The following is a 27,993-nucleotide window of genomic DNA, read 5'->3' on the forward strand; positions in this document are numbered from 1 at the left end:
TTGAGGTAAACACCAAGAAATTTGCACTGTCCTCAGTGTTAATCTGATTAATAGAGCCCTAGGTACAATGCTTTCTTTTAAACAAAGAGGGAAATTCTAACATGGAGGTAAAGCTTTTGCTCATGTTTGCATAACTAAAACATGGTTTAGGGCTATGTGGATAAACTCTCTCAGCAGAGTTTAGTGTCATTTTTACTAAGTATTTCAGGCTTAGTATTACATTCGATGCAGGAATCCCGGTTCAAAACAAACGCTGGTAAGTTTCAAAACAACTATTAAGCTGTCTTATTAAGCTCTCTGTGTAAGAACACACACAACAGTCTAGAAAAACAGTTTTCGCTTACCTCGTATTGCAAATTGGGGTCAGGAGAATCATCATTACAATGGATAAATCTGGAAAAGGAAAGCAGGTGCACTAATTTGCTTTGAGACTAAGAACCATAAACATTTGACATGAAAACTTTACCAATGGCATTCTGGAGCATGTTAAAAATCAAGAAGTAAAATCAAGATATGGAAAACAGCATTAGACTCTCCTCCTATCATCAACTCATTAAAAAAGGGGAAAAAATAGTTATGTCTTGTAAGCAGAAAGGTTAGAACTCAAGGAGATGCACCTCCAGGAGCAAACATTACTTGGGAGTGCGCAGAACACAGTGCCTTCTTCTATCCTTTCCCTACCAAGGCAGCCTGCTAATCTGAGGGGTGTGAAGACTGGGGCTGCTGAAGATATCACAGCGCCACCTGATTGTGTTAGATGCTACAGGCATTATTCTCCATCTACAGAAGACTTATTTATTAAGGTCAAAATGGTTTCTAATCAGTTTTAAAGTCAAGCTTTTACTTACTTATTTGTATTTATTACACATACTTTGCTTTTCCCCACAGAGGTGGCCAGAGTGCATGGCCTGTTCTAATATAGCCTCTTATTGAGGCAACTTACAGAGCTAAATCCATCTTGCTTTTAGCAGCATTATTTATATGTTTGTTTGTTTGTTTGTTTGTTTGTTTGTTTGTTAGTTACACATTCCTCACAGAGGAGCCCAGGGTGGCATCAGGTACTTCTAGCCAAAAAATACAGAGTGGAATCCCCCTGAAAGACCTAAATGTTGTATTGAAGGGTATGGAGGAATTGTTGCATGGAAGAAATAAAGACTATTAATAACCACACACACAAACTGGAACATGCTCAATTTAATTATATGCAGCTTTACAAATACTGGAAAAGTCTGTCATTGTTTACAAGCCCAGAACATCTCTTTGTTCACACAAAAGAGATTACACTGTGCAATTCTGTTAAACAGGACACTGTGTGTGTGCAATCCAAACACACAGGAGTTGTGGCTTTTAACAAAAGAGCCTGTTTCAAGGCATAATTTGATCAGGCAGGTGCTTGAAAAGCTGAGAAATCAAGGAATCAAGACATTCAGTAGAAAGCTACATTGATTTTACCCAGTCAGTTCTTATAGATGCCCAGCCCTTGTTCCCAGACACTACCCACTCATATTTCACAAGCAGCAGCATCCCTCTAGTATTTTATGCCAAGTTGGGTACCTCAGAAGTTTGAAATAACTTAGAACTGTTTAACAAAGAGCAGTCGCATAACAGAAGCAGAGGTGTGTCGACAGGGATACTGAAAATTCACACAGAAATACAGATCACTGCAAGAGTCACCAAATACCCATCCATTAAACACAGGAACTTTTCAAACATCTCTGTGTTCCAGAGGAATAGGAAGTTGTGCTTTTAAAGTAACTGAAGTAACTCCAGGTCAAGTTATCTTGAGCCAGTCTTTATATTGTTCCTACTAGCTTTTTGAACAATCCTATTTTCTATTTCTTGTGGGTTCTCTACTTTCTTAATAATTATTCTTGAGAAAGCTGGTAATCTACTTAGGTCTCAATTCTGTTCCTACATCTGGCAAGTAGCAATCATCTCAGTGGGAACATAGGAAGTTCCGTGACTGCCAACAATTATGCATTTTCTTTATATCTTTATGGTAATTGTAAATACTTCATTAAATCTGGTCACTCTTAAAATAAATTACATGAGAAAAAATTAGGGTGTGATTAGACTTCCACCCATGCATATTAGAAGTCTGTTCTGCTGACAACCCTTAAATGCCAGTTTTAAGTACTGCATGACTATACCAATATCGTTATTTGCAAACAGAGTGACATTTTGTGAACAGCACAGACTGATGATATACACAGAATACCAGCTTAGTGCAGAACATGGATTGGGGACTTGGGATAGCTAACATGCAGAAAATAAACCAACTCCATCTCAAACTCTTGTTTCCATTGACGATATAATACTATGTTTGAAAAATATCAGCTTAATCATCACGTCTCTGTTCTGCAAAGAGAATCATAGGATCTCAGAGTTGGAAGGGATCCTGAGGGCCTCCTAGTCTCCACCCCCACAATGCAGGAACTTCAACTAAAGCAGGGGTCGGAAAGGCTTACTGGGCAGGGGCCGGATCACTCCCACGGAGATCCTCCATGGGCCGGACCGGCGCAGTGCGACGCCAGAAATCGCGTCCTGCGCAGAAGTGATTTCCGGAGCCGCGGAAGAGAGTCCCTGCACTGCGCAGCACATGGGGACTTGGGCGGCTTGGTTCGGGGGCAGCTCATGGGCTAGTTAAGCAACCCTCACGGGCTGCTTCTGGCCCATGGGCCTTAGGTTGCCAACCTCTGAACTAAAGCATCCAAGACAGATTGTCAGCCAACCTCTGCTCCAAAACCTCCACTGAAGAAGACATGAATACATTTGGGTTCTCAAGTGGCCTCCCATCCAAACACCGGGTACCAGGCTGAGATCAGCACAGTATCATCAAGGCTGCTGCATTATATGCTTTCAGACACCCTTGGGATAGCAAAAAGATTTGTAGTCCCCCCAAAAAAAATGCAAAGATGACAGAACTAAATTTGAACCACCACAAGCTGTTCTCCAAGGAAAACAAAGTTTGTCAAATCTGCTGAAATCCTGAGAACATTAGGACAAACGACATTCTGTTTCAGCTAAACATTGCCCCCTTTTGGATGTTTAGCAGATGTGCAGTCCATCCATACCCAGCTTTAGTATGTCTGCTGGGCACCCCAAAACCCCTCTGGGCAAAACAGGCTGCAGAGAAACCTACTGGGAAAGAATTTTTCTCTTCACAGTTGAATGCAAGTTCCCTCAGTTATCCAAGATTCTAATTCTGAGAACAGTTCTGGATTGTTTGAACCAATGTCTTTGTCAAAACAAATGAGCCTCTTAATACAAAAGTTTTGTTTGTTTGTTACCTGGGAAACATTTAAAACGGTTTGAGGATGGTCAACTATCAGAACTTTTTTCTGAGCAGAGGATAGCCAGAGGTTGAAAACAATGTTAGTTTATCTCACTCAATTATGAAGACAGTATTGAGCAGGCTGCTCACCTCTCCCAGGTGAAACAAGACCCTCATCTGGCGAAGAGCAGGCTGTGGACCCCGAGAGACTGGCGTGTCACACCTGAAGCCCAAACCAGCATCTCAGACCAACTGCTTTAAGCTCTTGCGTTCCCCCATGAATCCTTGTCTGTGGGATCAACTGAGGCCTAAATACAGGGCCTGGGAGCTGAAGGCCAAGCTCTTCACAGAAGATAGGGTTCTGGTGGGAAAGGAGCGCATTACCCAGCAAAAGCTGTTTACGCACACCATGTGGCAAGAAGTCAACAGTTCAGAGTTTGCATGGAGATGAACACCTGCAGCAGCAGAGGTGATGCAAGGAAACAAATTATACAGAATGTGACAACTGGTAACATTAGGAGGGGGCCATGGACACGACCATGAAGGGCTCACAGAACGTACTGTCGTAGCTTCACTTCCTCATGCACCAGTTCCAGCACACACTCATTAGGTCTGCCTGTTCCATCAACGAAGCCTCACCCTGGGCCCGTCAAAAAGTCTTGCTTCCATCTAAGGTCAGAAGGGCTGGCCATACCTTTCACCTGAAATGTCCAGAGTACACAGTGAGACATCATTGTTTAGCAATGATGCCCTGTTGTTGCTGGAGCCTCGTGGGCACATTTATTGTCATGGAGCCTGGATGGCAAAGTTATTGTACCAAGACCTTGTGGAATATGCACTTGTAGTTACTGCATTATCAAAGAAAGCCAAGCTGTATCCTTTTCCCTTTTGTGGTCTGGATTTCAGTTCCAGATAACCTTTACAATTACATGTGTCTGTGTGTAGAGGAGAATTCAAGGCACCTCGTCAGAGCATGGCTTCACTGTTTTGTTCTCCACTTGGAGTTGAGCTTCTAAGTAAGATAAAGGCTCAACTGATACTTGCCACGGATACTTTAGCTGAGATTCCTGCATTGCAGGGGGTTGCACTGGATGATCCTTGGGGTCCCTTCCAACTCTACAATTCTATGATTTTGTTACACCAGTGTGGGATCTGTGTATCTAGGAGACTCAGGAATATGCACCCTTAGGACCAGACAATATAGCTCAGTAACAATGGCAAAAGATTCTATTTCTAGTCCAGTAATTCTCAGGAAATGGTAACTTGTTTTTTAATAAGCCCTTGCCATTGATTATGCAGGGTAGGAATATAAAATAATCATCATATATTTTCCATTAGTATTATGTTTCTTTGGAGCAGTTAAATTATAGAACTTTCTCCATGTCACTAAACAGAGACTAAGTGCTGCTTAAAAATAGAGAGAAATAAATAAATAAATAAATAAATAAAATCTATAAGCCGATTCAAATTAACAGGATATATAAATGTACCCAATTTCCACTTGTTCAGCATTTTCCTTCCGAACAACAGGAACATTTCTCATTTTCTCGTCAGGGGTGTTGAAGCTTAATCAATATCATAATTAATGAAGACAGGTCTTGTGGTTCAGCAGGGCTGTTAACTTAAGATCCTGACTAGGTATATTCATGCAAATTTGGAAATGTCATGAAAAAAGATCCTACATTCTGTCCCTTAATAGTTCCCTTTATGGAGGACTACGACTGGCATGCCCCTGACGCAGAGAATAGCATTCAGGGCTGTGTTTAAGGCTGTTCCACTCTCATAGCCAACTTCTGCTTGTGCAGCAGAACTTTTCCCTCCCCTCCCCGGACCCTCAACTCCTCAACAACGCACCTTCAAAACTGCTCCAGAGGGTTGCGGGGAGCAGATTTGGGGGGCAGGCAGAGAGAAATGGGAAGTCCTGCAGAGCATGTGCAACTTGGTTCACACAGCACTGGATTCAACCTTCAGCTAAGATATATGTGTAGCAGATTTCAGAAAAAAATCTAAAAGTCGAGAACTGTGCTAACTCCCCTAATCTGAAGATCTGGAGCACTTACCGTGCACTCCCACTCCCCACGTGATTGGCTGTCTAAACTTCCAAGATGCAAATCATAAGTTAGAGTTTAAGGGCCAATGGCCGAAGCCCAAATCCTGAAGTGTTCTGTGACTGGATATCATGTATCGAATCAGAACAGGGGCTCAGAATCCTTAGGGGCTCAGGCAAACACTGAATACATAACAGTAACCAAGACAGCATTAGGAAAAGAAAGGCATTGTGCACAGAGCTTTTCATCTCTTGCAGCATTTAACAAACCTATCTTCCTTGAAGTTATGATTAAATTCCAGTACTGAGACAATGCAGAAGATAGATTAATGAACAATGAACTCAGAGAAAGCAAAGTTGAAGTAGGATAAACAGCAGAATAGTCTGACAAAGCATCTCTGCTCATGGACAAGAACAAATTGAAGATCCAAAGATCCAAGATTTCAGAACTGGGAATAGTTGAGGTGGGGGTGTCTGAAAACTCAGCAACACCACACCACACACTGATACTGTACCTAATCTTTTTAAAACTTACGGTTGAGTGAAATCTCGAGTAATGAAGTCTGAACTCTTGAAAAGTAGGAAGATGTCACTGAGACATTTGCATTTCAGTGAACTATTCAATGCTATCCAGTAAGCATCCTAAAAGTTAAAAAACAAACTTTATTTTAAGCACATTTTAACCAAACCTTGCACAGTGGCATCAAAGCTAGTCTGGGTAGAATACTGAATTCTGATGTGGGAAATCTAGATTCAGATCCTTCTTTGGCGCCAAGGAATGCTAGCATACCTTGGATAAGAGACCATTTTTTAGCCCAGAGTACTTCACTGTGTTTGTGAAGATTAAAACATGATTGCTCCATGTGCTCCACCCTAAGCTTCTTCAGTAAAGGATTCAAATGCGATACATAAACGTCAACAGAAAATGCTGCGTGAGAGACAATTTTATTACATCCTGTGGCCATCCTCCCTTTCCCAAGCTGCTCTTAAGCATTGCTATGCTATCTCCACTAGCTCTTTTCAGTGTAATTATTTTTTTCACTTCCCAAATAGCTCAAAGAAATAGTTATCCTTTATTTTTTTAAAAAATATCATTAAATCATCTGATTTAGGATTTAATTCATGTTCTCACCCTTGGAGCACTCCAGTTAAGCTTAGGAAAGACACTGCCTCCCAGTGAGCCAATTGCTTCTTCAACTTTAAGTGCAAACTCAGGGAATTCTGGTGCCTAGACAAATAACAACAAAATGAGAAGCTTGTGAAAAACAAAATGTGTCCTGGGTTGAACAGATTTAGAGATATTTGTGGGCTCTCTTGCATTTTTTATTTTCTTTCTCTTCATCAAATGGAATAAATTGTTTTGGGAATATGAAGATATTCATAGACGGTGATAAACGACTTACCATTGAAGTTGTCATGTTAAAGCCAGTATTTACAAATGTCATCCACTGTTTAGTTTCAGAGCACAGATTTGATAAACAATAAGATTTCATAACTTTCCCCTTCCCTTCAGTTTTCATTTATCTAGATTCCCTCCTGCTTGTTGATTTTGAAATCATCTACAACCCAAACACTTCGGCATTTATTTATTATTATGCAGAATGTAGGCAGTAATAGTAATAACTGAAATCAAACTATTCATATGAGGCAATGAAGGATAATGGTAACTGCAATAATGCAAAAGTGCTGTAAATTTTATTTACCCCACATTGTCTGTTGGCTATGTTCAGAGACACAAAATGGAGGGAACTACCAGGGGATAGGAGCGGGGGGAAGACCAACAAATTTCTCTTGACTTTCTGTGCATCCAAACTCACTTCCACTGGCTCTGGAGCAGGGGGGAAAGGCAGTCACTTCATTACTCATCACTGAGGCCCCAATTCTTCCATATTTTTGCAATCTAATGCTCCATTGAATCTAATGTGCACTTCAATTTTCAAAACCGTGAAACCAAAAAAGTATTTGCTGGTGAATGTAAATGCGGCATTAAATCTAACGCACACTCTAATTTTCACGACATAATTTGGCCAAAAAAGGTGTGCATTACCATTGAGTAAATACAGTACTTCTCCAGGTCTGGCCCTGCTGTTATGCTTGTCGAGATGGCTGTAAGAGCAAGTGGGATGAAGGTGTTGAGCAAGGAGCTCAGACAGAACAAAATTTCAGTGAGCTGAAAGTCACCTGCCACATGTCACATGGAGATGCTTAAGAATGCAGTATTGATAACTGTATGTTCTAGTTCTCTCATGGAATTCATACTTTTATCGGATGAAATTGCCTCAGGAACAACGTGTGTGTATGAGGCCTTATCCATTTTGTAGAAAATACTGCTTGTTCATAGCTAAAGCAAAAAAAAAAGGGGGGGGGGTTGACTGGAAAAGACACAAGATAGTGACTAGAAAAAATTTATGGAGGTAAAGACTATCAATGGCTACTAGTCTGGTTCTACCTACACAGTCAGAGGCAGCAATGTTTCTGAACCCCAGTTGCTGGAAACTACAGAAGGAGAGAGTTGCTCTTGCGCCCGGATCCTGCCTGCAGGTTTCCCCCAGTCGTCTTGTTGGCCCCTGTGAGAACAGGATGCTGGACTGCGTGGGCCACTGGCCTGATCATCAGGCTCTTCTTCTTTCTCAAAAATATATTTTCAACCACTTTATGTAAGCAAAGTTATCATTATGTTTTAAATACAATGCTATTTAATTTGATTAATAAGGTTGTACACACTTTATTTTTACATTTTTATTTAGTTTTAAATGTCGAGCCTTTGCCTTTTTTGGGAACAAGTAGAGTTTAGTTCAATTTCTAACCTAATGAAAAGAGTTCTTATGCAACTCTGGTCCGATAAAAGTTAGTACTAATGGCAAATACAATTAACCCTTCAGTATACATATTTTCCCAGCAGCTCAGCTGTATCTGATTAGACAATCCCTGAACTAGTACAATATGCAGATTCATATCCTGCCTTTTTTCAGCAACAAAACCCAAGGCTGTGGTTTCCAAGTCATCACTCATCTAAAATCAGCAACAGAACTGCTTAAATTCAGGAAGATGGTGGCCTCAAATGCCTTCAGACCATTCACTGGGACAAAAAAAAATAAAGAAAAAAAGGGCCTTACCGTAAGTGTTGTAGTATTCTCATCATCAGACCACTGAAGAAAGAAAAGAGTTTGAAATAAATAAATACATAAATCTGGGCATGTTTTTGTATTAGGTCCATTCAGATCATTGGGGGCAGAAGGGACCTTGGAGTCATTCAGTCTCACCTCCCTGTTCTCTGCATTATGTGCAATGTAGGGCACCACTACCGCATCTCTGATAGGCTGTTGTCCAGGGAGAAGACACTCCCTCTCCTGAGCCAGTCTATTCCACTGTTGAACAACCTTTACTCCCAAGGTTTAGCTGAAGTTTCCATCCACTGACCTCAAGAAGCAGTTTGGGGTCACATGTGATCTCCAGACAGGAATATTTGGCTAAAATTGAGGTGGTGGTAGGAAATCTACCTCATCAAAGCTCTCTATTTGGAGGATTCCCTTTTCTCTTGCTGCTGTAGATCTCCTCACCTCTGTGAGCTTTGGTGACACTGAATGAATGATAACAACTAGTGCAGTGTGCCTGAGCAGCTCATGGCACAGACTCTGAAAAGTATGTGTGCAGCTATCCCAAAGCCATAGGAGCAACCGACCATAACCCCGTGAAAATGTACATGAAATTAACACCGATTGGTTCCTTTAGATGGAGAATGAAGACACCTTGTTTAGGGATCCTGAAATTGCTAAAAAGGCCCAAAAAATTATGAAAGATTATTTTGAAATAAATCTGAAGACAACGGTGGAAAAAAGAGTAATCTGGGACGCGAGTAAAGCCGTTATGAGAGGTTTTTTGATCCAGCAAAATGCTATAAAGAGGAGACTTCAAGAGGAAAGAAAAGAAAAGATTTTAGAGAAAATTGGAGAAGGAGAGAAGAGATTAAGGACTAAACCAAAGTCACAGGAGATCCTGCGAGAAATTAAATTATATCAGGCACAATACTTGAAATTGGTTAATCAGGATATAGAATGGAAGATTAAACAAATGAGACAAAAAGTTTTGAATCGGCTAATAAGTGTGGAAAGCTGCTAGCTTGGCAGCTGAAAAGACAAAAATTAAACACTGTGACTAATCTTGAAGTAAATGGAAGGAACATACAAAACCCACATGAGATTAAAGATTGTTTCCAGAGATACTTCAAACAACTGTATGCACAAGGGCCACAGAATGAGACAAAGATTGAGAAATTTTTAGAAACAAATGGATTACAAAATATATCCCAAGAGAACAAACTAATTTTGAATGACAGAATTTCTGAACAGGAGGTTGAAGATGCCATTAAGAACCTGCAACTAGGCAAGTCTCCAGGCCCGGATGGGCTTTCCTCCAAATATTACAAGGTAATGAAAGACTATTTAATTCAACCATTAATGGAGGTCTGCAATGAAATCATGGAGGGGAAAAGAGCGCCGGAGTCATGGAAAGATGCTTACATCACACTTATACCGAAAAATGAAACAGAAAAGACACAACTTAAGAACTACCGCCCCATATCCCTACTTAATGTGGATTACAAAATTTTTGCAGATATTTTAGCTAAAAGATTGAAAAAAGTTTTAGCAGGAATTATACATAAAGACCAAGCAGGCTTTCTCCCAGGCAGATATATGTTAAATAATACGAGGAACTTAATTGACATTTTGGAAAAACTACAAGTTAACATCAATACAAAAGCTGTACTGATATTCATTGATGCAGAGAAAGCCTTTGATAACATTTCTTGGAGTTTTATGAAGAAAAATCTGCAAGGGATGGGGGTGGGAGAAAGGTTTGGAAACGGTATAGGGGCGATTTACTCGGAACAAAAGGCAAAATTAATAGTGAACAATGCAGTTACAGAAGAAGTTAAGATAGAGAAAGGGACACGACAAGGCTGCCCAATTTCCCATTTGCTTTTTATTTCAGTGCTGGAGGTCTTGCTGAACATGATTAGAAGGGACCAACAGATTCAGGGTATACAGGTCGGAGCCAAACATTACAAACTGAAAGCTTATGCAGATGACCTAGTTTTGACATTACAGGAGCCAATCCGTAGTACTAGAAGAGCTTTGGAAATAATACAAGAATTTGGTCAGGTGGCAGGGTTTAAATTGAATAAATCAAAAACCATGGTTTTAGAGAAGAATTTAACACCAATTGAGAAGGAAAGGTTTCAGGGAGAAACAGGCTTAACAGTGGTGAAAAAAGTAAAATACCTAGGGGTGAATATGACTTCGAAGAATGTCAATTTATTTAAAGATAACTATGAAAAGTGCTGGTCTGAAGTGAAAAAAGATCTTGAAATGTGGACAAACTTAAAGTTTTCCTTACTGGGGAGAATAGCAGTTATTAAAATGAATGTATTGCCAAGATTGTTGTTTCTGTTTCAAACGTTACAGATAATTGACAAGATGGACTGTTTCAAGAAGTGGCAAAAAGAAATTTCTAGATTTGTCTGGCAGGGCAAAAAGCCCAGAATAAAATAGAAAAGTCTTACTGATGCAAAGGATAGAGGGGGGTTTGCCCTGCCGGACTTTAAACTATATTATGAGGCAGCAGCTTTTTGCTGGCTGAAGGAATGGCTACTTCTTGAGAATACAGACATCCTTGATTTGGAAGGATATGATAATATTTTTGGATGGCATGCATACTTGTGGTACGGTAAGGACAAAGCACATAAGGCGTTCAAAAACCATATTGTCAGGAAAGCATTGTTCAATGTCTGGGTTAGATACAAAGATTTCTTGGAGAATAAAACCCCAAGGTGGCTCTCACCTATGGAGGCTAAGGCCCTGAAAAAATCTAATATGGGATCGAATTGGCCAAAATATTGGGAAATTTTGGAGCAGGAGGGAGACAAACTGAAATTGCAGAGTTATGAGAAACTTAAAGATAAGGTGCATGACTGGTTACATTATTTTCAAGTAAGAGAGGCCTACAATTCGGACAGGAAAAATGGTTTCCAGGTGGAAAAATCGAAGTTGGAAACAGAATTGTTAGAACCCAGGGCTAAGGTATTGTTGAGAATGTATAATTTGCTATTGAAATGGAATACTGAGGACGAAACGGTTAAATCTGCTATGATAAAATGGGCACAAGATATTGGTCATAACATTATGTTTGCTGACTGGGAACGGTTGTGGACCACCGGTATGAAATTTACGGCATGTAATGCCTTAAGAGAGAATATTATGAAAATGATTTATAGGCGGTACATGACCCCAGTCAAGCTAGCAAAAATCTATCATTTGCCCGATAATAAATGTTGGAAATGCAAAGAAACAGAAGGAACATTCTTTCACCTTTGGTGGGCCTGCCCGAGGATTAAGGCTTTCTGGGAAATGATCTATAATGAACTTAAAAAAGTATTTAAGTATACTTTCTTAAAGAAACCAGAGGCCTTTCTCCTGGGCATGGTCGGCCAATTGGTGCCAAAGAAGGATAGAACTTTTTTTATGTATGCTACAGCAGCAGCAAGAATACTCATCGCAAAGCACTGGAAAACACAAGACCTACCCACCTTGGAAGAATGGCAGATGCAAGTAATAGACTATATGGAACTGGCAGAAATGACTGGCGGAATCCGAGATCAAGGAGAAGAACAGGTGGAAGAGGATTGGAAGAAGTTTAAAGTTTACCTACAAAAATATTGTAAAATTTATGAATGCTAAGGGCATTGTAAATGAAATGAAGGGGTTCTGGCGATTAAGATAAGTAAGAGTATAAAGGGAAGGACAAAGGACGAATTTGAATATCAAATGATTTTGCTGAATTAATTTATAAAGTGGAATACAAGAAAGGAAGGCGGGTGGAAGTAAGGAAAATAAGATCTGAAAGGGTATTAATTTGAAAGAGAGTGTTTTTTATGCTAAATTTTCTTTTTTATGTTTTTTCTTTTTTCTATTTTTCTGTGTGTATTGTTGATGTGTGTTGTTTTGTTTGTTTTGTGATTTTAGTTAATTCTTTATTGGTTGTTAATTTTTGTAAAACCTAATAAAATATGATTAAAAAAAACAAAGCCATAGGAGCAAACTCCTAGGGGTTGAGGGGTCTTTGCCCCTCCAATAAAATATTTGAGCCCCCCAAAGTTGATGGGAATTGCCATTCAAATGGTGTCTATGCACATCATGTGATGGATTATGCAGGGCAGGGCTTACTTGCCCACCACCCCAATATTTTATTCAAGTTGGCAGCACTGCGTAAAACTATCCTACAGTGGATGGGAAAGGCAGGTTTCAACATGAAGATAGAAATAAGAAATCCATTTGCACTGCATAGCAAGTAAAAGCACGTAAAAAGGGACTGGGTGGGTAGTGGGTGGGGAAGCAGGCTAGAGAATAAGATATTGCTTTGTTTTCCAATTCAATAGCCAACTTTTAAAAAGTACAAGGGGAAACTTTGGGTTATAAGCTGGTAACGGTACCAGTGGGTGACACAGAAATATCAGTATACAGAGCTTGAGTATATCACAGTTTGTACAAACCTGTATTTCCTCTGCCTCTTCCCCATCATCATCTTCTTGGGAACATGTTGGCGGATCTTCCCTAGAATAGAAGCAGGAAAACCAAAACCTATTAATTTCAAGTCACAAGGGTACAGAACTTGAAATAGCCTAACAAGTTGATAAGGTTTTACTTCTGCAGAATACGCTAATTTAAGGTGACTGGAGCTTTAGAAATGCAAAATGTAAGCCCCGAGCCATATGCCACATAAACTAAACACAGAAGCTCCAAAATCAAGTAGCCATTTCCCCAGCCAACAAGTCATTTTAATTTATGCCATGGCTTCTCACATTTGGCCAGCAGTAACTTTTGATACAACAATCCAGACTTTATCTTTGGTTCGTATATGTGAAAGGAGTCAGTTTGCTCCATTGCTTGTATGGATAGAAAGGGCTGCAAATCGACTACGCAGAATTAGACAAGCTAACAGGAAGGATCAAAGACCGGCGGGATCAGAGGTTTACCGAAGACTGGACTAAATTTATGGAGTATTTGAAAAGTATTTGTGACGATCAGATTACGTTTGTAGGATTACAAGAAGTTCTGTGAGGAGTAATTTAAGAAATATTGTAAAAATGGAAAGGGAGAAATGATTGGTTAGAAAATGTAAAGGCAATATTAAGTTAAGAATTGCAGGAGAAATAATTAAGACGGAGGATTATCAGAGGTGCTGAAGGAAGTCCAAACAAGGATATGTGTGTAATAACTTGTGTGGTATGTCTTTAAAATTTTATATGCTAAAAATTAATAAAAAATATTTTTTTAAAAAAAAAAAGAAAGGGCTGCAAATCAGGAACACTTTATAAGAGAACGAAGACACTTTTTAGATAACCACTACCACCACCCTTAAATTTGTCCCATAATGCACTCACTCCTATGACTTTTCAGATTTAGATAGGATACTTTCAGTCACAGACCTTGCAGGCAACAAAAAAGGTCAAGCATCCCTCAGACCCAATACTCACACCAATAACTTTTTAAAACTTTGGACACAATAAATGTATTGAGGTCACATCTATGGTTTCTAATTGCATGCTGTAGCCGCACTTGCAGCCAGAGCTAAAGACTACTACGAGAGCCATTATTCTACCTTTGTTTTAACACTAGATTAAACATATGAATCAATTTACTCTGACTTTAAAGCCATGCCCATCACACAAGACAGGAGAGAGAAAAATGACTGAGGCAATTTCTTTGAAGTATCAGTGAAACGCCAGAGCAATAATTTATAATTATCTTTAAAATACAAATAATTTCTTACCTTCCTGAAACCACCAAGGTTCCATCATCCAGCAAATAATCCTTTACATTCTGAGGCAGTGGCAGTATGATACTGAATTGATTAAAAAAAACTAATTTAGGACAACATGAAAAACTGAAGACATAAAATATACCAGTTATCTATGTTCCATATAGATGTTGTCACTACAGTGATTTAATAATATTAACCATATCATCTTAAAGGTAAAGGTAAAGGTACCTCTGCCCGTACGGGCCAGTCTTGCCAGACTCTGGGGTTGTGCGCCCATCTCACTCAAGAGGCCAGGGGTCAGCGCTGTCCGGAGACACTTCCGGGTCACGTGGCCAGCGTGACATCGCTGCTCTGGCGAGCCAGAGCCGCACACGGAAACGCCATTTACCTTCCCGCTGGTAAGCGGTCCCTATTTATCTACTTGCACCCGGAGGTGCTTTCGAACTGCTAGGTTGGCAGGCGCTGGGACCGAGCAGCGGGAGCGCACCCCGCTGCAGGGATTCGAACTGCTGACCTTTCGATCGGCAAGTCCTAGGCGCTGAGGCTTTAACCCACAGCGCCACCTGTGTCCCATATCATCTTAATACACACATTTTTTAAAAAGAAGAAAATCTCTTTTTCATCCAAGAATAAAAAATAAATGGCAGAGAAGTGAGGGAGGGAAAAATGTACAAAGACTTTATTAAAGAAGCAAAACTCATATAAACTCATTACAATAGTATTTTGTCTTTAAACTTGAAGAACACTGTCTCAAATATTTTAGTTTTATGTCACTACATACTAGAGTTCCCAGTCCCATGAGCCACTGAACTTGGTAACTCCAAACAGGCTGGCAATACAGTCATTTGCTATTTGCGGTCAAGGAGATTCACCAATATATTTGTTGTCCCAGTGAACGGCTTTTACTTTCTGCAATACATTTGCATGGACAAACAACGTGATATGGGCGATCACAAGCTAAGGCCAGCAACTTCCACAGTCACTAATGAGGGGCAGTCCACCCACCCACCCCCTTTCAAATCTGTACTGTGAATGTGGAATGAGCAAATATTCATAGGAAATGCATTAGCAGAAAACAAAACAAAACAACCCTAATTAATAGGTCCTTATTTGTGTGGGAGCCTTGGGGTGGGGCCATCACTTCTACCTATGTGGAGGCTGACATTAAGAAATGCATATTGTGTTCTAAATAGTGGTCACAGATATCTTAATTTGAGGATGAGGAAGTTGGACTCGTTGGCCCTTGTGGTCTCTTCCAACTCTATGATTCTATGAATACCCTTTCTTCATTCCTAGGCATTCAAGCAAGTCCTTGCCTCAAAGGATTCTCACTCACCTGCGGATGGTCTGACTCTTGAAATGAGGGTACCAGCATGAGAATTGACAGTTCAGCACTTGCTCCTTCTTCATCCCTTTGCCTGGACGCTCCTTTGTTGAGGGCAAGGCTGCTTTGAGATCTAAAAGAAAGGAAAGAAGGTACCATAATTCCCAAAGCTGCAGCAAAGCACCCGCACAAAGCCAAGAAATCATCCTCTCGCCATCTGCACGTCCTCCTCCACCCAATTTCAAATGTTAATCACCATTTTCATAATGAGAGCTATTGAAAGCGTTATTTGTTTAATTCTGCCAAATGCCAGTGATAAAACACAGCCCTGCCCTCGGGCCTAGAGTCTAAAAGGCGCAACAAGAAAGGAAAACGAACTGCGAGGAAGGAGAAATGAAATCTGAGAAGCTATTTCTGAGTGACAGAATTCTTCCAGCGAACAGCCGGAGCAGAACTCCTACCAGGAGCGACGCAGCGGAGAGAGACCCGAAGCGCGCTTCCTCAGGGGCACTGACGCCAGTAGCATCTTAAAATATTTATAAACAAATGAAACACGAAGCGCTTTGTCACTATCGTTTATTGGTAGTTTCTACCGTTCCGATCGCTTTGCCTCCTTTCTGGTAGCCGAACCCACCTGCCGCCGGGCTTCCTCCTTAAGCCCCTTCCGCCTCCGCCATCTTCCTGACTCCGTACAGGCTGACAAGCCAATCAACAGGCGGGGCGGGACTCCAAGCCTTACTCCGATTGGGCCACTGCTCAATGAAAGGCAGCTTGGCTGGCACCGCCCGCCTCCTTGCCTTCAGCCAGGAGGCCAGGCAGGCGAGAGAGAGAACCAATCGTCACAAAGCTGGTCAACAAAGCCGACTCTGGTTGGACCAGCTCTTTGGCAAATATTATCGCTGATCCAATCAATGTCAGGTATTGGAAGTGGCCGGCGGAGGAGGCGGGAAGGAACTGCGTTCCCGGGTTACTAATAGAGATATACCGAGTGTAGATTCGGCATAGTTCTTGCTTTCAGGCTGGAAAGAGCTGCATTTAGAAAGCAGCAGAGACATTCGGAATGGAAGCGAGCGGCGGCTCTCCGACCCTCGGGCAGCTGCAGGATCCCCGGGGCAGCGCCACTGCCGGGCGCCTGCCTGCTCCTCCTGCGAAGAGCCTCCCCAATCCTGCCTGCCCCTTGGGGAAGAGGAGCCACGGCTGGTCTCCTCCCACCCTTGCCAAGGACGGGCTCCGCACCTGCCTGGTGTGATTCAGAGTGGACCTTTGATTCCCACTTCACCCATTGAGTAAGGTTATAATATAATAATAATAATAATGATAATAATTATTATTATTATTATTATTATTACTTATAGCCTGCCCATCTGGCCAGGCCTCCCCAGCCACTCTGGGCAGCTCCTAACAGAATATTAAAAACACACGAAAACATCAGACATTAAAAACTTCCCTAAACAGGGCTGCCTTCAAATGTCTTCTAAAAGTCTGATAGTTCTTTATTTCCGTGACATCTGATGGGAGAGTTCCACAGGGTGGGCACCACCACTGAGCAGGTCCTCTGGCTGGTTCCCTGTAACTTCACTTCTCGCAGGGAGGGAACTGCCAGAAGGCCCTCGGCGCTGGACCTCAGAGTCCGGGCTGAATGATGGGGGTGGAGACGCTCCTTCAGGTATACAGGGCCAAGGCTGTTTAGAGCTTTAAAGGTCAACGCCAACACTTTGGCTTCATTTAGGTGTTAAAAAGCATGGGGTAGAGGATGGAACCCTGAGGCACCCCACAAGTGAGAGCCCTGGGGTCTGAAGACTCATCCCCCAGCACCACTATGTGGACACAGCCCAGGAGGAAGGAACTGAACCACTGTGTAACAGTGCTCCCAGCTCCTCTAGGCAGTCCAGAAGGATGTCATGGTTGATGGTATCAAAGGCTGCTGAGAGATCCAGCAGCCTTTCACCCTTGTCCCTAGCCCGCTGGAGATCATAGCCCAGCGCGACCAAGGCAGTTTCAGTCCCATGATGAGGTCTGAATCCTGATTGGAAGGGATCCAAATGGTCCGCATCCTCCAGGTATGCCTGGAGTTGTTCAGCAACCACCTGTTCAATCACCTTGCCCAAGAATGGAAGATTTAAGACTGGGTGATAGTTCAAATATTTTTTTTTAAGAAGCGGTTTAATAACCACCTCTTTCAGCAGGTCTGGGAAGGCTCCCTCACAGAGGGAAGCATTCACCACCCCACGGATACCGTCACCCAGCCCTTCCTGGCTCTCTTTTATAAGCCAGGATGGGCAAGGATCAAGGAGACAGGTGGTTGGTTTTACTTGTCCAAGGAGCCTGTCCATGTCCTTGGAGGTAACAGATTGAAATTGACCCTTGACTAGACAGGACTCTAGACATGGCCCTGCTCCCATGGTGGAGTCTACCTCTTTCTGAATCCAACCGACTTTATCTGGAAAAAAAACCTGCAAAATCGTTGCAAGAGATCTTGGGGTCCTTACCAGGCCCCAGTGGCAAAGGTGGTTCCACTAAATTGCAAACCACCTGAAAGAGTCTCCTGCTGCTGTTTTCTGCAGATGCAATAGAGGCGGTGAAGAAGGTCCTCTTTGCTGTTGCTATCACCACTTGGTAGGCTTGACGTTGAGCTCAAACCTGTGTCCTGTCAGATTCAGAATGAGTTTTCCACCACCAGTGCTCTAGCCGTCTCAGCAATTGTTTCATCACCCTCAGCTCTGGGGAAAACCACAGGGCTGTCTGGGCTCCATGCAATCAGAGAGGGCGCTTCGGAGCCAGACAGTCGATAACGCTGGTTAACTCCACATTCCAGCAGGCCACCAGGGAATCGGCTGAAAAGCCATCAACATGATGGTTGATTTGACCCTTCACCCCCCATTGTTCTTGATGTAGATCTTCACTCCATTCTTCTTCCCTGGTGGGGGAAGACACCATTTTGTGGTTCACCTCAGGTGCCAAAATATCCTTAGCCAGCTGTGGATGTGAGGCAGGTACAGACTCAGTTGTAAGATTTAGGACAGACTAAAGGAAGCACTTTTTCCCCACAGCACATAGTCATCTAGTGTTATGAATTAGAAGACATCCTAAATTCTGGATCAAGCTAGTTAACAGGATTTAATTAAGGCGTAGAGTGTTAAAGCTATGCTAGACCCATATGTGAAATTTGAGCTGTGTTTGTACACTTCTATCCCTCAAGAATCAGCTTGTGTCAAAAGCTATTTAAGCCAAGATTAGTCTCCTGCTGTGAGCCAGTAGCCTCTGGGTATTGATCAACAGCAAATCTCATTTGCAAATGAGTGGGGCCCCTCTCTCCCTCAACTGATAGTTTAAAAGACAAGTCCAGTGTTATAGGTAAAGGTAAAGGTACCCCTGCCCTTACGGGCCAGTCTTGCCAGACTCTGGGGTTGGTGCGCCCATCTCACTCAAGAGGCCGGGGGCCAGCGCTGTCCGGAGACACTTCCGGGTCACGTGGCCAGCGTGACATCGCTGCTCTGGCCAGAGCCAGAGCCAGAGCCGCACACGGAAACGCTGTTTACCTTCCCGCTGGTAAGCGGTCCCTATTTATCTACTTGCACCCAGGGGTGCTTTCGAACTGCTAGGTTGGCAGGCGCTGGGACCGAAAGACGGGAGCGCACCCCGCCGCAGGGATTCGAACCGCCGACCTTTCGATCGGCAAGTCCTAGGCACTGAGGCTTTTACCCACAGCGCCACCTGCATCCCCCCAGTGTTATAGGTTAGGGCTTTTAAGGATTGGAGTTAGGAGTTATGAATGGAGATACTGCAATGGCCTGAATATACGTTGCACCCCCAAATAAGCTGCACCTTTAAAATTCAAGGGAAAAAATACAATACCCAGATATAAGCTGCTCCCTTGGCCAGCGCTGACTTTTTTGGGGTGCCCTAATCACCCTGATGCTCAAACCAACCAGTGGGTTGGGGGTGGCACTGGCACTCGGTGTCCCGCTCCCCAAGCCGGCACCAACGCTCGCTTCCGAGTGCACAGTGTGCCCGCCTCCCAGCACTACTGCCCTGGATGAGGGATGGGGCGGCTGGCACCGGCGCCCGGCACCCTGCTCCCCAGGCAAGCGCTGCAACAGCCTCCCCAATGCTGGAAACCCCAAGAGAGGAGAGGCGCTCTTGTGCCCTTGTCCTGCTTCCCCACAAGAGGCATCTGCTTGGCTGCTGTCAGAAGAGGATCCTGGGCTAGGTGGGCAACTGGCCGGATCCAGGAGGGCTCTTCTTATGTTCGGGTTGGAAAGTGGAGCCGCTCCAGCGGGGAGCTCACTGCTGCAGTCACGGAGAAGCCTTGAGCGCTTTTTAACTCGCACACAGACGCAGTGTGTTAAATGGGCTTGTTTGTTTTTTAAAAAACTGAACCAAGTTTCCCAAGCACTACGCAAGACCCGAATGGGGAAGAGCACGAAGTGGGGGAAGGACGGCCAAACTGAAATCCTGCGCTTCCCATGGTTATCTCTAGAGGGCGCTCTCTTCCAAAGTGAACCCGAAGCTGCTTCACTGAGGGCGAGTCTCGGGGCCCTCCCAGCACGAGACCAAAGAGCGGCGCCGGAGGCTCCGAGTGCGCCTGCGTAGCCTTTAGCCTCCTTTGGACTCCTGCCTCGCGGCGCCGTAGAAGCGCGGAGCTCATTGGTGGAGCCGCCAGGCGCGCCCGGCCGACGTGCCAGCCAGTCAGAAGCGCGGGATTGGAGGAGGCGCTTCCACCGCCCGGCGGGCTCTGAGGTGAGGCGCGCGCCAGGCCGACCCCTTTCCCTCTCGCTTGGCGGGCGTGGGCTGCTAGATGACCCTCGAGGCCTCCTGCCCGCCCCACGTTCTGCCACCCAGTCTGCGGGGGCGATTAGGCTCCCCGTTGAAAAACGGAAGCAGCCTCCTTCCCGGGCCTTGGGCCAGGATCCCCTCCAGGCGGGTCTCTGCCTCTGCTCCTGAGGCCGAGGGGCCGCCAGCCCCGCAGATCAGCTCTGAGCGAGGGCAGCCTGGGGGTCTGGATGCGTCCCCGTGTTCATCCCCCAGGAGGACTGACTAGGCCTCCCTTTGAACGGGCACCACAGGAGGGATGTCTCGCTTCCCCTGGAAAATAAATGCTGCAAATGCCCCCAGTGGCTGCAGGGCAGCTTCCTCTAAAGCTATATGGAGAAGGAGCTATTTGCACATCTGGTTGGCACCCATCTGTCTTGAGAGACATTGGAAGAGGGCACCATCGGGGGCAAAGTCAAACCGCTGAAGAGCTAACGTGCCGGCTGTGGCTGTAGAGACCAATTCGGAAGAGACATGCTTTGTTGCAGCTGTGGCAGATGAAGGCATTCACTTGTGCTGCTGCAGATGCACCACAACATTTCCCCCCTCTGCACCCATTGGAATTTTTTAAAAAAATTTTTATTAAAGGTTTTCTTAATACAATAGAAAAAGCAAACAAAATAACATATAATTTTTTCAATATCCACATTTTCTTCACTTCTTTGGACTTCCTCACATCTCTCGTTCCTGCGTTCTAAGTTTTTCGAACTTTACCCAGCAAATTATCACCTTGTTTCAATTCTTATATTATAATTTCCAATATTGTGTCCCTAATTTTAGATAATTTTACCCAAACCTTAAAAGCTTAATTTTAGCATAATATTTATCCAAAATTTGTCTTTTCTTATATTTTCATTTATCTTCATATTCCTTTTAACTATCTTAATGGTGCCATATTATTAATAATCTTACATCTTTCTTAACACTCATACAATTTACAATATTTTTGTAAATAGTCCTTAAATTTCTTCCAGTCCTCCTCCACAGCCTCTTCTCCCAGGTCTTGGATTCTGCCAGTCATTTCTGCTAACTCCATATAGTCTATCAGTTGCATCTGCCATTCTTCCAGTGTGGGCAAATCTTGGGTTTTCCAGTGCTTGGCGAGAAGTATCCTTACTGCTGTTGTTGCATACATAAAAAATGTCTGATCCTTCTTTAACACCCTCTGGCCGACGATGCCTAAAAGAAAGGCCTCTGGTTTCTTAGGGAAGGTATACTTAAATACCTTTTTCAACTCACTATATATCATTTCCCAGAAAGCCTTAACTCTAGGGCAGGTCCACCAGAGGTGAAAGAACGTTCCTTCAGTTTCTTTACATTTCCAACATTTATTATCAGACAAATGGTATATTTTTGCAAGCTTGACTGGGGTCATGTACCACCTATATATCATTTTCATAATATTTTCTTTCAAGGCATTACATGCCGTGAATTTCAACCCGGTGGTCCATAACCTTTCCCAGTCAGCAAACATGATATTGTACCCAATGTCCTGTGCCCATTTTATCATAGCCGATTTGACCGTTTCATCTTGTGTATTCCATTTTAGCAGCAAATTATACATTCTTGAAAGTACCTTAGTCTTAGGTTCTAACAATTCCGTTTCCAACTTTGATTTTTCCACCTGGAATCCTATCTTTTTATCCATCTTGAAAACCTCTTTGATCTGAGCGTAATGTAACCAATCTCGCACTTTATCTTTTAGTTTCTCCATATACTAAAATTGGAACGATACAGAGAAGATTAGCATGGCCCCTGCACCCATTGGAATTACCTGCCTACAATACCATCAAAGAAATGCAATTTTTGACAAACATAAAAAAAGAACGGATTTGAAAACAAAATTTCAGCACTAGAGAAGGAACTGTTACATTATAAGAATACATTATAAAAAATGTATAAGTTAATTCTAGTTTGGAATCTTAAGGACGGAGAAATAAAAAAGTAATGATAAAGTGGGCACAAGATTTAGGACACCCCATTGAATTACAAAAATGGGAAGAGTTGTGGAAAAGAAACCTAAAATTTACAGCATGTTACTTAATCAAAGAAAACTTTATGAAAATGCAGTTTAGATGGCATTTAACCCCTACAAAATTGGCTAAAATAAATAAAAGTTACAATAATGTTGGAGATGCAAATCTCATGAAGGAACTTTTCCCCATGTGTGGTGGATGTGCTCAGAATTTTAAAAATTCTGGGACACGGTCTATGAGGAGATGAACAAAATATTAAAATTTACATTTAAGAAAAATCCAGATGCATTCCTACTAGGTATTCTTACATGACATTCCAAATGAAAGAAGAAGAACATTTATGCAGCAACTGCAGCAAGAGTACTACACTAATGGCAAAGTATTGGAAAAGCGAGCACATTCCATCTAGAGAGGAATGGCAATTAAAACTGCGGGTATTTGGAATTTGTAAAATGACAGAATCAATAAGTCATCAGAAAACGTTAAAAAAGGGTGGGAATGCTTCAACAATTATTTATCAAAACAACGCGCCATATCTAAGATTTGGTTGTGTATGAAATAACTCCGTAAACCCCCCTGTAATTTCTGTAACTGGAAGTCCATAAGTAAATACATAAAGAGATTCAATGCATCTGTCATAAACCGACGTGCATGTAAAGTATGTTGGAAAAGACTATATAAGCTGATTCCAACAAAATCAAAAATCAAAAACAAACTCTAACAAACCTGCTACACATGGCAGCAGAGAGAATAACAGTGTGGATCCAGAAAAAAAGATCCAGCTGAAGTCCTTGAAAGAAACACCATTGCTGCCTAACAAAACAAGTGAGGAAACGAAATCACTACTCGGGTGCTCTATGCTGAAACCTCAAGGATCCACAAATATTAAAGAAGACTCACCCCATACCATTGATTATGGCAGATCTCAAGATGAGCCAGTAGCAGGGCAAGATCTGTCCCAGGATAAAGGATGGAAACTGATACTGGCAGATAGGAAGTTGGCTTTTCTAAACTACCCGAAGCCAAAGGGCTTCCTTACACAGAAAGAACGCTCGGTGCATTTTGTGAATACTTTAGATGATATGCTGCCAGGGAAAATAAGATTAAATGACATTACCTCAGTAGATTTCATATTCTATAATGGATACTCTCTGCGAGTGATTGCCTCCTTCAAAGATCAAAACTTGGCCAAATATATATATAGATCAAGACACTTGCTGTTAAAGAAAAGGATAACGGTAACAAGATATTTTGAAAACAGCACATGTTTGAATTTGCTTCCTGATATTACGACAGCTGAGATAAGATTTACTTGTAAATCAAAGGAGGAGAGAGGACACTCAAAAGACAAACTGGAACATATTGAGCAAGGGCCCTTGGAACTAAGACAGGAGATGAGACTGCCTAATGAGGGGACTGATAACTTCTATCCAGAAGAAAAGGCATTAATAAATCAGTTTGGATTGTTGCCTTTCCTTGCCCAATCTGAGATCTTGGGAAGATTGGAGACCCTTAGAAATAAGCTAACAGAGATGAATGTTCAGGAAAAAGCAAGAGAAAAAGATCCGGCAACGGACCAATTAAAGAAAGAGAACCTCTCTGAAAAAGCCAAGATAGACCCCATGAAGGACTACTCCTATAATACCTCTGCAACTGCAGAGATAAACCTGTTAACAACAGATCTAACACAGTGCGCAAGGGACAGTAATAAACTACCATCTAAGAAGGAAACCATCCCTATGGCAACCATGAAAGACTACTTTTATAATACCTCTGCAGTTGCAGAGATAAACCTGATAGCAACAGATCTAACACAGTGCGTAAGGGACAGTAACAAATTACCATCTAAGAAAGAAACCATCCCTATGACAACCACAACGTGCTCTTGGACCAGCATGAGATACCTGGATGAGGACGAACTTGGTACTAGACAAATAGAACACCTCAAGGTAGATTCGCCAAAAAAAGGAGTACTGATCACCAATGTTAGCACGTTGCACCCTTCAATCGATTCCATTGAGTACTTGGGCGATAATACATCTATGGACATTGCCAAAATGAACGAAACTCAATCAATAGACAAAAAGATAGGCCCTAAAAATCTTTTAAAGGCAAATTGACTAAGATCAACTTTTGGCAAGACAACATGCAACCTTACCTTGCTAACTTGGAATATTGCAGGTTGGCAAAAGAGGGCTTCTGACCAATCCTTTACTAAATATATTCAGAGACATGACATTGTGTTTCTCCAGGAGACCTGGAGCACAAGCGAAGTGGAGTTAAATGGCTTCTCTGCGTTCTCCCTCCCAGGTCTTTTAAGTACTAGAGGGGGGCGAGTTAAAGGTGGGTTAGTTACTTTAATCTCAACAAGGCTAAGGGCCATATTTAAAAAACTAGACCCACTAGACCATCTGGCCACAGCTGTGCAGGTACAGTGGAGAACCCACAGCTTGCTGCTGATTAACGTATACCTACCCCCACAAAGAGAGAAAAGACTGATAAGAAATACCTGGGCTCAGTTAGAACAGTATCTTGACAAACTATCAAATCAATTTCCTGATGCCTCTGTAGTGGTGGCTGGCGACCTAAATGCCAGAACTGGACAATCTGATGAGGCTTTGTATGCCCATTTCCATGAAACAGCCCCCATTATAGAGGAAGCCCACTCAATACCAGCTAGAATCTCAAAGGATAAAGGCTGTAATTATGCTGGCTTATGCCTACTACACTTGGTCAATAAGTTGGACTTGGTTATACTGAATGGCCGTACTGAGGGGGAGAAGGTCGGAGAATTCACATTTATATCTAACAATGGCGCCTCCACAATTGATTATATAATCGTGTCGTATGATCTTCAAAACAAAGTTCTGGAATGCAAAGTGGAGGAGCGCTTAGACAGTGACCATCTGCCATTAAGTGCACTTGTAGTTGCGGGAAAGGATTTATCCTGCGCTGAGAAAATCGAATATTCGAGCCCTACAGCTTTGGAGCTCAGATATTCTCGTATTAGATGGACAGATGAACTGCATAAGGAAATTTCAAGTAGGCTATGCTCAAAGGAATTCCTCACTAAGAGAGATAACCTTATAACTTCCTCAAGCCATGAATTAAAAATAAATTTATTTCAGGAGTTAATTTCACTCCTTCAAGATTCCCTGAAGGAAAAAAGGAACAGGTCAAATAGGCAATCCTCAGTATATAAAAACTCCAAACCCTGGTTTGATCAAGAATGCCAGGACATGAAGCTAAACTTACTGAAAAAATACAAGAGTTATAGATCTGCCAATTTACCACAACTCCCCACGGTTTGGTTTGAAGATAAACGAAATTATAAAATCCTGATTAAAAACAAAAAACTCCTGGCACAGAAAAGAGAATGGAAATGCCTAATAGATGCATCCAGAGAGAGAGACTCGGCCACCTTCTGGAGAATGGTAGCGAATGGAGTGCGATCTACCTCCTCAGAAGTGGAATATACTATACCTGCAGGGACTTGGGAGGCATTTTTCCAATCATTATATTCAGCTCTGCCTTTGACACAGCCACTAACACAGTGTGCGGCAGGTGATGAGTGGCCTCCGGTGTCGGTTGCGGAGGTCAGGAGGCTTATTCAGGCACTCAAATACAGAAAAGCCCCGGGAGCAGATAATATCTCCCCTGAGCTTCTCAAAGCCAATATTGACTGGTGGGCCCCAGTCCTTGCCACCCTATTCACCAGCATAGATCAAACAGCAATAATACCAGAGGACTGGGGATTGGCAATCATCGTTCCCATATTCAAGAAAGGCTGTAAACTTGATCCAGCCAATTACAGACCAATCAGTCTCTTAAGCATTATTAGCAAACTTTACGCAACTCACTTACGTGAAAAGTTTGCGGACTGGCTGGAATGGGAGCACATCCTTAAGGAAGCCCAGGCTGGTTTCAGGGCACATAGATCAACTTTAGACCAAGGACTGGTATTGCAACATCTAGTGGAGAAATACACCTCAAAGAAAGGAGGCTCCCTCTATGTAGCCTTTATAGATTTCAAATCAGCTTTCGATTTGATACCCCGGCACAGACTTTGGGAAAAATTAAGTGCCACAATCATCGACAGACGTCTTTTGCTTCTTATCCGTAGACTACATGAAAATACTCGGATCCGTGTTAGATGTGACCGTTATGGGAACCTATCAAAGGAAATCCAAAGTTTCCATGGTGTCAAGCAAGGCTGTGTTCTTGCCCCTATTCTATTTAATTTCTACATAAACTCCTTAGTCAGAAAGATGGAGGATGCAAGTACTCATCCCCCAAACCTAAATAATATACCAATCCCAGTCCTTTTGTACGCAGATGATGCGGCACTTATTTCCTTCTCTTGTGTGGGTCTAAGAAAACTTTTACGAGCTCTTACAGAGTATTGCGAAGCTGAACACCTAATAATAAATTACACTAAATCAAAAATTATGGTGTTCTCCAAGAGAAAACTCCAACATAAATGGAAAATTAATAACCAACCTATTGAGCAAGTAACATCCTTTAGATATCTTGGAATAATCTTTGATGAGAAGGGATCCTGGTGCCATCAGATTAAGAATTCCATTGCAAATGCGCAAAGATCTTCCAGAGCTATCATAAGATTCTTCTATAGAAAAGGAGGTCAATATGTTCCTGCTGCCTCCCAGGTCTTTGTCGCAAAAATACTTCCACAACTGATGTATGGCACCCAGATATTTAATTGTCAAAAACTCAAGTCCCTGGAATCTGTACAAACTAAATTTTACCGCTCCCTACTAGGGTTACCTACCTGTGTTTCCAACACAGCCATTAGGCTGGAGGTAGGTCAACTCCCTATCAATGCCAGGATATGGATCCTGAAGATTCACTTCTGGCTAAAACTCATATTTTTCCCAGTGGGAGTGGCTCCATTGACTCTATTAGACCCGTTCCAGTCTAAATGGAGATTGTTGCTCTATGAAAAATTGAAGGGCCTGGGGCTTTCCCCACAAGAACTTATAGCCTCAGGTTTTGAAAAGGCTAAAAGGATGGTGAGCCAGCGAATAGGAGATGTAGAGCTTCAGGACCATATGAGCAAGATAGATAAATATCCAGCCATCCAAGATTATGGAAAAGGGTTCAATCTAACACCATATTTGCTGGATTTACAAATCGCAAAATACAGGCGGGCGTTTACCCTTACCAGATTTGATGTACTGCCATCTGCCTTACTAAAGGGCAGATACGTGGGCAAACCCTATGCTGAACGAGTCTGCCCATGTGGTCTGAAAGAGGTGGAAACGGCTTCACATGTGTTGCTACACTGCGACCTCTATGGGGATATCAGGTCACTGTTTATTTCCCCTATCGTTCAGAAATTTCCAGGTCGATCTGAATCTCAGCGGCTGAAAATCCTACTAGGAGATAAAAACCCAGAAGTAACACTGAAAGTGGCCAAATTTTCTGCGGCTGCGATCAAGCGGAGGGCATTAGCTGTAAAAAAGTAAAAGACTTGGCCCCTGGACAAGCCCCCTCATTTTTTAAGTCTATACATACATTGTAGTGCGTGCGTGTGTGTGTGTGTGTGTGTGCATATGTGTATTGCTTTTATGTATAATTTTACAATTTTTAATTGACACCATTACTCCCCTTGTAAACTATCGTTGTTGTTTTTTCTGGTCTATGACCGTAATAAATTAATTCATTCATGCATATGAAAGGTATTTATGAGAAATACTAATACGGGATTGAATCGTATTAA

At 42.4% G+C, this 27,993-nt stretch overlaps 3 protein-coding genes across 13 annotated transcripts in view; 1 reads left to right on the forward strand and 2 right to left on the reverse strand.

The window, feature by feature from the left end:
* Window positions 1-18,436, reverse strand: part of CDC123 (cell division cycle 123) — a 45,074-nt gene extending 26,638 nt beyond the window's left edge. For 3 of the 5 annotated variants that reach the window (XM_083701634.1, XM_083701636.1, XM_083701632.1), the window contains exons 1-8: window positions 16,100-18,436; window positions 15,478-15,598; window positions 14,151-14,222; window positions 12,871-12,931; window positions 8,438-8,470; window positions 6,454-6,549; window positions 5,857-5,963; window positions 345-393 (exon numbers count right to left, since the gene is read on the reverse strand). In XM_083701634.1, the coding sequence (XP_083557760.1) occupies window positions 345-393; window positions 5,857-5,963; window positions 6,454-6,549; window positions 8,438-8,470; window positions 12,871-12,931; window positions 14,151-14,222; window positions 15,478-15,551 (492 nt within the window). In that variant the 5' untranslated portion in view covers window positions 15,552-15,598; window positions 16,100-18,436. Of the gene's footprint in view, window positions 1-344; window positions 394-5,856; window positions 5,964-6,453; window positions 6,550-8,437; window positions 8,471-12,870; window positions 12,932-14,150; window positions 14,223-15,477; window positions 15,618-15,721; window positions 15,948-16,099 lie in introns of those variants that run through there. The other 2 variants (XM_083701635.1, XM_083701633.1) reach the window with 2 other exon arrangements.
* DHTKD1 (dehydrogenase E1 and transketolase domain containing 1) overlaps window positions 1-27,993 on the reverse strand; it is a 171,960-nt gene that overhangs the window by 53,791 nt on the left and 90,176 nt on the right. The window lies entirely within an intron of this gene.
* Window positions 20,087-27,993, forward strand: part of NUDT5 (nudix hydrolase 5) — a 40,900-nt gene continuing 32,993 nt past the window's right edge. For 2 of the 7 annotated variants that reach the window (XM_083701650.1, XM_083701653.1), the window contains exon 1: window positions 20,099-20,205. The gene's annotated coding sequence lies outside the window, so the exon portion shown is untranslated. Of the gene's footprint in view, window positions 20,206-27,993 lie in introns of all 7 variants that reach the window. The other 5 variants (XM_083701651.1, XM_083701654.1, XM_083701656.1 and 2 more) reach the window with 4 other exon arrangements.

Source organism: Podarcis gaigeae, assembly GCF_964106915.1.
Source record: "Podarcis gaigeae genome assembly, chromosome: 10".
Classification (NCBI taxonomy): domain Eukaryota; kingdom Metazoa; phylum Chordata; class Lepidosauria; order Squamata; family Lacertidae; genus Podarcis; species Podarcis gaigeae.